The sequence below is a fragment of the Accipiter gentilis genome, chromosome 33 (assembly GCF_929443795.1).
Source record: "Accipiter gentilis chromosome 33, bAccGen1.1, whole genome shotgun sequence".
In the NCBI taxonomy this organism is placed as follows: Eukaryota; Metazoa; Chordata; class Aves; order Accipitriformes; family Accipitridae; genus Astur; species Astur gentilis.
Window position 1 is genome coordinate 8491246 of NC_064912.1, and position 15088 is coordinate 8506333.

At 36.8% G+C, this 15088-nt stretch overlaps 1 protein-coding gene across 6 annotated transcripts in view; it reads right to left on the reverse strand.

Annotated features, from left to right (window-relative positions):
- MRTFB (myocardin related transcription factor B) overlaps nucleotides 1-15088 on the reverse strand; it is an 84828-nt gene that overhangs the window by 35157 nt on the left and 34583 nt on the right. Inside the window, exon 1 of one of the 6 annotated variants that reach the window (XM_049835558.1) lies at nucleotides 12006-12218. The exons of the other annotated variants lie outside the window; for them this stretch is intronic. Coding sequence (XP_049691515.1) covers nucleotides 12006-12126 — 121 coding nt within the window. The 5' untranslated portion in view covers nucleotides 12127-12218. Of the gene's footprint in view, nucleotides 1-12005; nucleotides 12219-15088 lie in introns of those variants that run through there. 6 annotated transcript variants of the gene reach the window in all.

The following is a 15088-nucleotide window of genomic DNA, read 5'->3' on the forward strand; positions in this document are numbered from 1 at the left end:
ATCCCATTTTGTAGGTGTAGCTGGTTCAGCTACAGCTACCTAAGCATTGCTAGTATGGTGCTTTCAAATATTAATAAACTGAAGCAGGAAAGTTAAACAACTTTGAAATTGACCTTCACACTATGGAATGATCACAGTGTTTTGCAGCGTTGATGGTAACAATTTGAAAGCCCTCACTAATTCACCAATTTGGGCAGCTGGCTAAATGGGAGAATTATTTTGTAGGAAGTGCATTCACCATCTGCTTTATGAAACCTACTACAGACAACAGATACTTGTTCTTCATCTTATCAGACTTTACTTATTTAAAGTTCTAAAGTAGTATCACTGCAATCTCAAATGTGATGTGCAAAGCCTTTGTGCAGGAAAACATAGCTTGACAGTGTTTTTGTAAGAAATTAGTTTAACTGTTAAAATTACATATAAAGGGCTGCAGTTTTATCAGAAATTTATTATTTAATCTGGCTTTCCCAGATCCAGATATTGACATGACTCTCAGACCACAGCTTTTCATCTTTCACATGAAAAGGATCAGACTTCTCTGTGGCATTCCACTATGCGAAGACAGACAGTGCTCACTGTTAGGTCATACGGTTGCATTGGACAGTCTGAACATATCCCACCAGTTCAGCAATTTTTGCATTTCAAGTTTTCATTGGCAAGTTTGTAGGACAAAAAGTCATGAAGGCCTCACACTGTACTTTGCCAATACAAGTAAGCTAAATAACCACTGCAAAGCTTTTAATATGCATTTCCATATATTCCCCTAAAGTGTACTTTAGAGAGTCTGCCTGAGGTACATTCAGCTGCTGAAACTTCTCTTGGAAAACCAACCAACCACCCACCCCACAAACAAAAAGCCCCTCAAAAAACAGTATACCAAAGTTTCTGTTCAAGGTCCTGTTTTGAACCCTCTTTCAACAGCACTAGAAACATACTATGTGTGTGTCCAAAGGAGGAGGACACTTTGAACACTGTGAGCACGCTGGTACAGACTCGTTGAGCGTGATGCAGTTCCTGGAGCTCCCCATCTGTGCCATCCAGCGTGATGTGCATCAGAAAGTGGGAAAGGCTGTGCCTCCCTCTGACATCACGCTTGCACACAGCCCTACACCACAGAAGCATCAAACTGTAAAAACATAGCCCAGTGGATGTGTTACTTATGTTTGTAACTGATGCGATTTCTGTCAGTTCCTGAAAATTAATGCTGCTTGGCCATGGCCACGATAGGTGCTATTTGCCCAGGAAATGGGGGAGGGAGACTAAAATAAATCTATTCAGCAAAAAATCGTGGTAAAAATGTAGGTAGCTTATCTCTTATTCTCCAACTGGTTTCAACCGATTCTTTAATGAACATTAATTCCAAATGTAGGTAATGGGAAACTCTGCTACATAATTTAAGAATGTATTGTCTCTATGATTTGTGGCTTCAATTATGATCAGATATTTGCTTAAGCTTTGCAGAAAGAGTAAAAACTGACCCATACCCTAAACAATGTATAGTCTAATAAGAGAATATGCAGTGGACTATAGCAGAAGGATGAGAAGAACAGTAAGAATGTACCTGCTCATAAACCACATGCACTCAGGTGTGAAGCTTTAGCATATTTTAGCCAATATATCTATAACATACTTATTGTCTCTCATAACACTACTTGTCTACCCATCATCTCTTAACCTACACTGGGCATCGCAAAGCAAATAAGGGATGATTTTGAAGCTGTCCCATGTGTATCTGGACAAGTCATAAATATGTGGAAGGACTGAAAAGAAGGTGCAGTTACTCTCTTATTAAATAGTTATTAAATAACTATCAGGAACTTTAATATTACATAGTGAAGAAAGGACAGCCTGTAGCATGACTAATAGGGAAGCACTGCAGGGAGAATACTAAAGAAGAGAGGATTCATAGTTAGAAAGATGGTATAAGAAGATAATCATTGAATATTTTGACTTGATCAGAGCAAGGAGGTTAAACAGAAACAAAGTTGGATGAAAACCAGATGTTTGCTTTTGCAAACAACTCCAGAATTAAGAAGGTTAAAAAAAGTTTGGTGTCTGATTTTTGTTTAAATAGTGAGCAGTTGAATGTGTTATTAAAGTTTCTAAATAGAAAGTCATTGTGAATAAAAACCCTATTATTTTAAAAAGTTGAAAAGCTGAAAAAAAGTTTTGCTTTTCCAAAGGAAACAGATTGGGAAAAAGCTAATATTTATATCTCAATAAAAGACATAAGGACTTAAAATACTTTTAGCTCCCACAGTGGCAAAAAGTAAGAAGCAGAGATGTTTCTAAGGAAGAAATGGTAACATGAGTACATGAGTTGCACAGCTACATCTAGTCAAAGAAATTTGTTTTACAGGTCTGCTACAGTCAGTAATGACCTTTATATTGTCATTGTAGTTAGGAGCCCTACAACTGAGCAGAAACAAGTTAGACAGACTTGTATCTTTATACTGGAGATGAACCTGAAGTGTGTAGAAAGGAAGGGAGTAAGAATGAGGTTTGTGAAAAGCTTAAAAGGAAATGGGGACCCACAGAAAGCAGCTCAAAGAACAGCCAGAAAGATAGGAAAGATGGGAGTCACAGAAACTAAATCACAAGTTTTCAATAAGGAAAATGGGATGAAATTATCTTCAAAGAGAAGAATGAATGATGTGAGAAACCCTCTACAGAATAGAATGCAGGTTGGTTTAAATCTCATGTAATTTAATCTAATACAGACTTTGCTTATCATATATACAGAAATCCATACAGCAAGAGATTTCTGAACAGTCAGTAACACAAAAGAGGTAAATCTAATAAGGATGGATGAGCTAGGAGGACATACCTTCCAAAAAATCTAAAACCCACTGAGGCATTAGCCAAAGTTCTTATACTGTACTATTTGTTCCTTTTTTGGGGGGTTTTGTTTTTGCTTTATTACAAAGAACTGTTTACAGACAAACCAGCATGGAATCTGGGGAAGGGAGAATTCAAGACATGAGGTACTACAAAACAAAGTTCCACATGGGGTGGTACCAACTCAAACACTGTGTTTAACAGATTGTTCTTATTGGGGTAAATGCAATCAGCTTGTTGCCTGATAGTTTACCTCTCACTTTTACACTTATGCAGGCAGTTACCTGCATAACATCTAAAATCATAGAAGATGATCTCCAAAATAAAGGCCCAGAACTGACAAAGATTTAGATATGATAATACACTATTAATGTCAGTAATACCGTTCCTCATATTTGAAGTGTATGTGCAAAAGAAGGGCTATGTTAACATGACTGAGCAAATCTAGTTGCTAAAAACTGACACAAAATATTTTGCACTTCACATTATCTGGCAGGAATCCCCCTTCACACCACTGCAACTGTAAGAAATTGTCTTTGAACTGCTTCTGAATAAAAGCCACGCATAGAGAGGTCAGTAAAACTCCTGTTTTGACTGAAGGGGAAGGGCAGGTATTCCTTTTTATTTTCAAGTCAGTGTATGATTTTAAGATTAACACCAGGTGAAGAGATTCCAGAATTTCCATGTATTTTCTTCAGTCAATAAAATGATCATTAAATCTTAGATAGCTTATTTAGTACTTACTGACAAAACCAAAATGCATAATCCCTCCTCACAATAAGAACATCTGGTTATCTGACTCTCATCAAGTCAGTAGAAGTCTTCTGACTTCACTGGAGGTATAGATTTTTTACCACCTGAAAAACTGAGTGCCAGAGGCTGGTGCTCCCACTCTTACAGTTTCTTCCAGTGTTAGCATATCAGGGAATCAACGCTTCTATATGCAAGGGAATGGAGATGATGGTACAAAAAGGAGAGGTTATCTGTTAGCCAATGCACTTTATTATTTTGAAACTTCCATATAGCCGTACATTTTATAAAGTTAATGGCCTCTCTTTTCAAACAGTGAGTACTGTTCAGGTTCACATACACTATACCCTAAAGGGGCATAAAGATTAAGAATAACCAAAACAAGCAGATCCTCAATAGCTTGCTAAAGCGTTATGCTGGTTTGAATGCAAGAAAGCTGGCACAAATAGGCACTTATGCAAGTACACATCACATTCTGTGTAAGACCCTTTGAAAGGTAAGAAGCACAGAGCAGTCCAGTCAGGTCTTACTCAGGGTGGATGGTAGAATAAGTGAAAATAAAAGTGTATTATTAAATCACTTAGAACAAACAACTATTATCAAAGCTGAGCAAGTGATTTCTGCTACAAATCTGTAATTTCTATCCTATGGAAAAGATGTCTCAAAGTAGTGCTATACAATCACAAGCACTGGAATGTAAAGAGGCCAAAAATAAATTGATAGTTGTCCTGCAGGAACAATGCTATCTACACCGATTGACAAGCTTTCACCACTGCTTCTTGTCTTGAAAAAAACCCAGAACTCATACTGTGCACAGTTCCAGCCCTAATAATTCCACATCTAACACAGTTAATTACATATCCTATTAATTGAAAATCAAATTTAATCTTTTTATAGAAGGTACTATGAAATGGCAAATAGTTGTGCCATTTAACAATTACACAGATGAAACAGACACTAAACCATTGAGAAGGCATTCATTAGACTGCAAATGGTTCTTTCAAATGACAGCAAGAAGAAAAATAATGCATCAAGATTTTTTTATGTTCTGCATGTAATCATCTCTCCAAAGTTAAAATCCAGTGGATATTAGCTATTTAAGCCCTTAAAACTGCAAGTAAAAATGGGAAAATGTAATGTCCAACATTCCTGCATACTCCCTTGGAAATTTCCAAGAGCCTAGAAACTCCAGTGCAGGCTGCTAGGCTGGCTGCCATGGAAACAGACAGTGCTGGAAATAGGGCCGTTTTCTTTAAATTAAAAAGCTGTTACACAGAAAGCCTCCCTTTCTTCCTGCCAGCTTAAACCAGCTTTTATGCAGCCAAGGTCTCTAACATGTTGAGGTTGAAACACAGAGCAATAGATGTTAACAGACGTTCTAGTTGCAATGAAGCACGGCTGCAGGAGATGAACTATTCTATTGTATCCTCTATCTGAAGTAATTTATAACTAGTTATTTGCATCAGGACTATAACATTAATACAAGTATATGAACAGCAGGGCGGCAGTAAAGTAGAATAGAGTATTTTATCAGATGGTAGGTGGACTATACAAGTGATCTAAGCATTGGTTTTGTATTAGAATTCTGGACCAACCTCACAGCACAGCATGAGTTACAGAATTGCAGAAATTGAGCATCAAGTACTTAACACTGCCTCTTTCAGTTGTTACACTTGCACCCCCAAACTCCAGCTGCTTGGACTTAAAAGTTTATATGGCATTTTCTAAACAGTGTTATTTACACTAAGTTGATTTTCCAGAGACAGATGTGTTGCTTTCTCCTGAGTTGTGATTGTTTCTCCCTCAACTCTATATGCGGTGTTGTACTCTATTTGTAATTCATTAAATGCATTATTGAGACAAAACCAGTTAATCTTTTCAACTAATATTTGTTCTGTGAATAAAACTAAAAATTTAATAAACTGAATGTTTTGTATAGTAAGTAGAAGAAAGAGAAGGTGCTATGCAAGGTACACATTTCAGGAAGGTTATGGAATATGGTAACCAGTTTGGACCTGGCATTACTCATTCCACACGTGTCCAAAGTCAGAAATTTGGTAACGTAGCATTCCTTTCATTTATATGGCATGTCAAAGAACGAAGGAAGGAGAGGGAAAACCCATGAAAATATTTAGCTACCTGTAATTTGTTGGAAGTGATTCTAAATAAGTTACCCAGCATTTTAAAGATAAAATGCATTTAAAATCGTGGTACTTGCCTCCCATCAGCTTGAAGACGGTGATACAGTATGTTAAATACTTTCAGTTTTAAAACAAAAATAATTCATCATTAAAGAAATCACACATCATCTAAACATGAGTGAATATGTTATATTGGGTTCAGTCTTCAAAACTTTCACATATGCCAGGTTATCATTTAAAAAAAGAAAGTATTTTACTTATTTTTACTTGGTTTTATAAAAAAATCCCTTACTTATTTTTATATACTTTTAATGTTCTTTTTTCCATTATTGTATATGTGATTTTTCTGCTAAGACTGTACCCAAAATAATTAAGAAAAACTGAGTATGCATCAGAGGCTGTTTCACTTAAGCAATTATTCAGTCATACTTCCGTTTCAGCTTAGAAATGTTCTGGATAAGTGTAAAGCATTTGAATGGAGACTACTGAGGGCCATTTCAGATAATCTCTTCAGAATTCTGGAGGGAAACCCTGCAGGACTTCCAAATCTTTTAAATTATACCACTGTGATTTAAAGCTTTTGTCTGTAAGCCAGTAATGATGTACACATAACTCTTTCCAGAAGTAACATCATCATAGTGAAAGTAGAAAATGAAAAGCTAGATGGGAAAGATAGCTAAATGTAAACTTAACATTTAAAACAAAAATATAAAGCATAACAATATCGTCAGTTGAGAAGCTTAAATGACTAGGGTATAGGACAATCTGTATTGTGTCCTATTGCTATGGAACACGTTGCTTAGAAACAAGCCAGAACATACACGAGCCTCCAAACAAATTACCGGAATGTCTGCTGGGATGGATATATATATATATATATATGTAAAAAGCAAAATCTATACTTTTCACAGTTCTGTTTATATCTTCAAAATGAGAAAAATCACTACCATCTTGGGTAGAAAGTCTGAATCAACTAAAGCTTACATTTCAAGTATTCTGTAAGATTGCGTACCTTAAATGTATAAATAATAATTAATTTTCTAAATCTACAAGTATTCCTCTGCTTAGTACAGTCTTACAATTTTTTAAAAAATAATTTGCATTTCCTCAAATACTACTATCAGCCACAAAGTGTTCTGTCAGGGGACTCAGGAAACTTGGGTTTAAATTCTGCATCTACTACAGACTTGCTTTGTGATAATTTGGAGCATATTGTATTGAATGATGACAGATGATTTCCAGCCAAGGCCTCTCAAGGAGGTATTACCTCCATTTTCCATGCTCTTCCTAGGCACAGTGGAGTGAGTAAACAAAATACATAACCAAGCAGATCCTCCGACTCATGAGATTACACATTAATTCAAAACACTGAGGAAGGTGGATTTACACTAAGATGCCTGATTGCAAACTGGGATGTAAGCAATGGCATTGTGTCAACTTTGCTATGTAGACAACAACATCTGATTTCTGCAGATGCTTGCCCAGTGGATGAGTCAGACTGCTTACAGTGACAGCAAAGTCCCTGCATTAAGAAGCACTTTGCATTAAAAAGGCTGAGGTACATACATGTTTTGTTGGACACTGTGAAAGGAAAGAAGAAACCTCCAGCATAGCAACAAAACACACAGTGGTTTCAGAGCGTGGTTTCATAACTTAATATGACCTAAGACAGGATTACTGATGAAAAGACAATGGTCTCTTCCTCCCTCCAACCCCAGCTGCTTCTGTTGCATCAACACTGGCAAAGATGGAGCTCATCAGGTCAGTGCTCTGATTTGGCTGAAAAGTAACACTTAAATAGTCTTCAGTAATACCTGTTCACTGATCCTACTCACTTCAGGGCTGCGTAATTACTGAAGCAAACACAAGAAAGAGGTTGGCAGTGAGCAGGGTAGGGCTGGATGAAACTACATGTACTTTCACAGCAGCAGCAGTCTTAATCCTAACCCTTTATGAAACCTTTAAGAAATCTTGTAGTTGCCATAGCAGGTTTCCTTAGAACTCTTGGTTAGCCAACTGCTTCCTCTAATTGGATACAGATTACATACAAAATTAAATTAATACATTGTGGCCTTGGTTTATTGAAGTATTTAAGCATGTGTTTATTGTAATGGTATTACCATATATTTATTATTCATTTAAGTGCTACACTGAAGAAGAAATTTTTGCAGAATAAGTGCTGATTTACTTATAAGACATAAAATTATCCCACTGTCATTAAAGAGACTGTTTATGGTAGATACATGAAGTTAAGAATTTTAACACAGCCTCACAGGATCAGAAAACTGAATTTATAGTGCTTCCTTTATCAACTAAGACTACAGGAATAATACCCCCCCCCCCAGTATTTTTCTCATTATCTGTGTCTCAAAAAACATACCCGGTAGACTGCCACTGATAAGGGGTCATAAAACCACCTCTAAACACCATAAAACAAAACTTTAAAAGTTTTGGTTTTTTTGTTTTTTTTTTTTTTAAAAAAAAAGAACCACCAAACCCAGCAAACCAACAGTAGACTCTTAAGTCTAACATGCTACCGCAGGAGAGCAGTAGAGGTCAAGAGTATCACCAATACTGAACACGCCAGCAACAGCAGGAAATCTGTTAAAAAAACAATTCTCATACAAATATTCATTCGATTGCAAGGGAGGAAGGGAAGAAATCCTTCCTGACTAAATCTGGTAATCTGGCAAGCTATTAACCAGACAGCATGAAGATGTTTCCAGTGAGCACCTGAGAAATCCCTGTGCTTTACTCATTCCACCCTGTATCCTGTTTCTTGCACTTGCCAGTCTCCAGTTTCTCCAGTAAAATTAAAAAGCAATACAAGTCCAGGAAAGAAATTATGTTTCAAGGTGGAAACAAAATTTCCCTCCCGGTTAGTGTTTTTTCCTTAAAGTAACTCGCAGGCAACTGGTAACTTTGAAGCTCAGATTCATATATGAAAAATATAGTGCAAACAAAACTGGGATCCAGCCCGCTTTTAAAACCCACCTGAGATAGCACCATACTGATTTGTTTCACCAATTTAATATTGTGTCTTCAAGAGTTCTGCATGGTCATGCACTGTTGCAGGAGCTCATCAGTCTTTATATTAAAACAATTTAGGGTACAAGGCAAGACTTCATAAATTCACTTTACACCTCAGATACTGCAGCCTGAATATATTCCTAATGTATGCGTTGTTGATGATACTAACTCTTTCTTACTAACTGTATGCACAATGATGTTCTGATTTAAGGCTTTTCACTTGAATTTTCTAAATGTTTTGGCTACTTAGTTGACTTTAGAAGTCAATGCTACAGGAAAAAGCTGTTTAGTTAGCACGGTATGGTTAGCATCAGAGCCAAAAAGTATTTTTGTTCCTTGCTCACACAAAACAGATCTGATAAATCTGATAAAACAGATAAAATTAAGAACTGCTTTCACAGAACAGTCAATATGTAACAATAACATACGAGTTGTTTACAAGAAAGTAGGGTAATTAAGAGGATTTCCTCCTGTGCTATAGGATTCTGTAATGTGTACCTTCTAAGAGTATTCATTAGCCTAAGCAAAGAAAAAAGTCATCCTTGTAATCTAACCTCCCAGTGCCCTTAATATTAATTTGCTGAAGACAGTGTTGGGATTTGTGTTTCTACCAGAAGTCTCTTTCCTTACAAAGAAATAGTACTTATAAAAGAACTGCACCTAACAATTACCATAAGGTACTCATTGCTGAAATAAGCACACAGTACTATCTCAGGATTTTAAGATTATCAAACCTGTGCAAAATATATTATGAAGATTACATTTTTCTTTTTTTGCAGTTTTAACCATTCACAGATGGTATTCGTAAGTATTTTTGTGTCCTAAGAAAAAAGGGTTGATGATTCAGGTGGCAAAACCAGTCACATCATCATTTGAATTAAAGGAAAAAGAAAGGGGATGGGGAGAGGAGGGGAGAGATGGGATGACAAAAAACCCAGAGACAGAATGCCACAAGCTAATTCAGAATATACTGTTCTGTAAAATAAGTGTTTTAATGTTATTTATAGTGTTACTTAAATAGCATGAAATTAACAACTGCAATTGAATTTTTAAAAGTCTACAAAATCTACAAACTACATATTTCCTAACACTGTAAATTGAAAAGGTGAAGCTCTGTTTTAGTCTCTCTAGATGCAAATCAAGCAGATTTGCAATGTTTTCAACAATTCATTCTATATAGTACAAGAAAGAAAATGCCTGTTTTTTCTAAGCTTTAGAAAGAGGAAAGGCTGGAAGAGGAGATCCTGTAGTCACACTCTCAAAAAGAGGTTCATTATTTTAACTATTAGGTTGCCAAACTTAGAAGAGAGAAAAGGATAAGCAATATTCACTGGGGAAAAGTAAAAAAGTAAAAATGGAGAACAGGTACTAAAACAGAGAAAAGGAAGCAAAGATAGTGATTGTGGAAAACAATTATATCTTCTTTTATATATTGAATGATTTAAACTCTAAAATAGTCATGAATTTAGACTGGAAGAGTGTCCTATAACTGCAGGTTTTTTGCTACTCTGACCGACCGTTACTATTGTAATGTACATTCTTTCATCCACTTTCTACATAACTGACATAATTCAAAGACTGAAGATAATCGTTATTGTGGTTACTTATTAGCCCACCTACACTACCCACCATGCTAGTTTTTTCACATCTTTCTCCCCTGTATTTCTTGGTAGCTTAGATTAGTTAGGGTTTTTTTCTTACAGTATTTCCTACAACAGTATGCTTACTCCTCTGTCCCTCTCAACTTGCTCGCCTTCTTTCTTTGTTCCTGTGGCCCCACAGAACTTCAGATGTAGCAGCAGCAGGTTTAACTGGGCCTGTTTGGAGTTGCAAGGCAAACACCATGAAAAAGAAGCCAACATTGGCCCTTTCTCTTCGATCACTGTCTTTCAATCAGTACTCTCTTGTTGTAAAGTAGAACTGTTATGCTCTCAGCCACAGCCACGTGCATCAACACTCAACTTATTATCTCTCTTTCCAATCAACAAGAAACCTTTGGTATCAGTACATTACATACAAATCAGTGTTCTCCCTAGCCCTAGCTTAGAGCCAAGTAAAGGGTTTTTTTAAAAAAAATAAACTGTCAGTTGCTGAATTCAAGAATGACTATGGGCTATCTTTTCACTACTTGAAACATTATTAAGACCCCAATTTAAAAACAAACAAAACCCCCAAACAAACTGAGCATTTACATTCTGAGAAAGGCATGTTCTCATGTAGAAGGGGGAAAAACAGCAGTCTTGCCACAACACCAAGGAATAAATCTCTGAACCACCAGACAATCGAGAGATCTGGAGTAAAAGCCAAGGCAGAGAGCTGTAAAAGGAAAGAAGGAATTTTGTCTACTACAAATAGTTTGTTTCCAATTGATTAAGAACTTGGAGTTTGAGTCTTAAACTGCAAAGAGCCTGGTATGTTAAAATATATCAGTTAAACTGTTCTATGCAGGGCTGGCAGCTAACCTAGTGAGGTCTCTTCCTTCTCCTCCTTAACACTGGCCAGCTAGAAGGAGTAAGACAACTTCCATTTCTCAGCAGTACTATTGCTACAGCTTAACAAATACTACTTTAAATGAATCTGGTATAGTACCATTTGTCAGCTTTAAATAATGCTCCAAATATCCTCTATATTATTGCTATTTTACAAACTAATGCTTATGTATTATATCAATTTAAAGCACAGTCTAAAACCCAAACATTTAAGACGACATAACGTTATTTGAAAAGCATACATCTGGAAAGCAGAGTCAAATCTAATTAAAGTATGAGGGCAGAAGGGAATTCTAGAGAAAGACAGTAGTCAAAAAAAGCACTGTTGAAAATGAGGTAGTAATACATGTCTAAAACTAAAGGTTTGTGGGGTTTTACTTTTAATAGTGTCATATTTAATGACATTTATTTCATTATATTTTTTTCCACAGTGGCATTTTGAAGCATTTTGTGTAATATTCACAGAACAATTTCAGAGTACTTAATTCAGCACTAAATGCAACTCTGAAAAGAGTACTTAATCACTCATTTTTTCTTCATACTACAATTTCTATCAAGCTATTATCATCATTATTTTAACAGCTTCAGGTAATTTCTAAATTTAGCTTTTAGAAATTTTTTTAAGACAGAAAACCATACCTCATTTAATGTACAAAAATTCTCCCTGACATATAGCATTACACCACCAATGCTGGTGAACTGAATCTGCCCAGTACTTCTGCATTTTCTGTCCCCCAACCAGCAAGTGACTGACCTTCCTTGAGACTTTTCTGGCTGTTCAGCTCAAGGCATTCCTTCTCCTTCAGTGGCTTAACATCTCCTGCAGGTAAAATCTCAGAAAAACCCTGTTGCTGCTTCTTGGAGCTATCGATCATGATGAGAATCCTTTAGAATAGCAACATCCAGCATAGGAAAAAAAAAATTAATTTGTCACTAAGCAGTACACTGCTGTCCCGAACACTGCTTCCAGGTCCTCGCTCCTAATAAATGAGCAATTGCGCCTTTGTGCAGCTGAAAGCAGCCATCATCATCCTTCACTTTCTAGGTTGACCTGCAGTATGCTCAAGCTGCTTTAGAGCCTGTAACTCACTCAGACAGCAGGCACAGAGCATGTGAAGCAGAACTCCCAAATCCCACCTCTCTTCCCAGACAACCACTCCCCCTTTTCGTTCAGTTACGCTTGCTTCCTCTGCACATTCGTGTTTCAATATGCAGCTTGATGGTCAATCATCTGACAAAGGATGAGTCAAGCAGTTAAAAATAAATCCAGCAGTCGCTGAAGGAGCAGCATTTGCTGATACCCAAGACAAACTACTGCCGAGGACTCTCTCCCTTTTTGCCCCTTCCCCCACTACTCTGAACACTGCTGCAGGCAGCAGAAATACTTCATCTTTGCCTGACTGGCACATTCGTTACTCATTAAGTTTCACCAGTAAACAAAGCTGCACATTGGCATTTGAAAAAGTTACGTTGAGGAACCTTCCCAGCCACCCCAGCCCCAGGTCTTGCTTCAGACATTTATCTAGCAGAGGTAATGGGAAAACCAGTCATTATTTCCATGTCTTTCCTTGCAGTATAAGGATTCTGTTCCTTGTTGTAAATAGCTAAAACCCAAGTATTTTATTATTTTCCTTTTTGCATTACAGTTACACATCTCATTATTCCCAGCAGTTTCAGGAGTATTTCCTCCCACAGCTTCTGATCTGCCATTCTCTCCAGCATATCACATTTATCTTACGTGAGTCATCAACTTCAGTATCAACCGGGAAGATTCTGGGGAAATGGATCCCCTCTAATTATCTGGCACTGGCCATAAGGAACAGCAGACTAGTTTGCATTTCATGTAGAGAAAATAAACTATATGTAATTTTAAGTAGTCACTACCTGTCAACAAGTAGCTCTAGCAGGTCTATCTTCCCCTCCCTTTGGCCTAAAAATGCTATCATTATACTTATTTTCCACACCCCTACTTCATATTTTAAATCCTTTGGCCTGAAATTATAAGAGACATCTCCACTCAGAAAAACTGTTTCACTTTTATGGCATCAGATTTGAAAAGATCTATATACAATACCAAACACCTGATGCAGAATTTTTAAAAGTAGAAACTTGGAAAAATCATCTTTCCTCTTTGGATCTTTCTACAAGACAATCATTCAACACCGACTCTTCATCTTAGCAATGCACTCCTGGGGCAAGCATTGATACCACAGGGAGCGGGGCTGTGTGACACAGGCAGCAGGACTTGAAGGCCTCTCCCCATCTTCCTACTGCTGGGAGAAGGGAGACCTAGATCTACTCAGAACTGCAGATTCAAAGGAGTCACAAGCTTACTAGGCTGTATCAGCTTCTTGACTTCTAGAGGAGCTGAAAATACAGGCAAAAGAAAACTCTTGCAGCGTAACTGATTTGAGGCAGCTCTCCCAACCTAAGGGATGTTTGCACATCATTTGTATAAAAATTACCAGCTTAAATTAGATTTTGCTTAAATACAAATTATAGACTATTCTAATACATCTGCTTTTGCAGTGATTTTTACTGAACGCAAGAGAAAAAAAATTACCGTGGAAGAACTCCTTCATAAATCAAATGAACTTCCTCACTGCCTGCAGCCAGAACACTTATTATGCATAAGAAACAAAATTAATGTTGAGAAACTCCACACATTCAGGGAAAAAAAAAAAATTCCAGACAAACAGAATACAAACACAAACTGCTTAAGAAACCTATATGAAAATCTGAGACAGTCAATAAATAGAATCTTACAAATTTATGGATATACCAGATTATAACTCCACATTTTTCTTGTGCCAACAGAGAAGTTAACAGTTTGGACGGATTAATTATATTCTAACAGTATAACAATATGTAACAGCAGAAATTGTTTTATGGGAAGGGTACAGTGCACTTCACGCATTTTCTGGAAAATCAGTACTTTGTTCTGAAGCTATTTCAAAATGATTCAGAGAACAGAGTATTTTGAAATTAAAGAAACCAACATACTAATACGGAAGTGTGTACTTAAAGAATTGAAGGAGTAATATTTCCCCTCAAATGTCATAGTTCTATCCATTCCTATCTGTTTATAGTGCTTTATATAAATTAAGAGTGTCCAGTGCTCAAGTGAATGTTGGATCACAGTAATAGCAGTTGGGTAACAGCAGTTCAAGCCTTCATGAACGTTTCTCACCTGTTGAGAAAGATGAGCTTTAGTAGCATGGAGTTCCTGCTGTCCACTCCTCCCCTTTTTCAAGGGTACCCCCTCCACAGCAGAATTTACAGAAATTAATATGCTTATGCTTCAGTCACTTGGAGTTAAGCCTAATATTTTGCTTCAGATTCACCCCCCAGTTCAATGCAAGCTAACATACAGATGAATATTTTAAAACACCTTTAAGTCCAGTCAAAATCTCAACAGTAATTTGCAAATAACTTTATGAAGAAAAGCAGGAATCACAGAATTTACAGAAAATAAGAATGATGAAATTCTTGTGCAGACTAGGAGATATGAATGATCAAAACAATGCTGCGTATTTTCCATATAACCAAATATTGTAGTTGCCAATAAATGCTATACAATATTGAATAGTTGGGACTGGGGCAGACGTTAACAACTGAAGAGGAAAAGACACTCCTGGAAGAAGAAAATAGTTTTTGTTAGATGCAGTTATACTGTGAATATAAAGAATGCCTGGACATTCTGCCCAGGGAACAGTTCCTCATAAATCCCTACACAGAGAATGACATTTATCCCCCATATAACGAAAAAAGGCTCGCAGTCCAACATTGTCTTGTTTTCCCAGCAGTCTTGAATAAACATTAATCCAAGCTCAACTG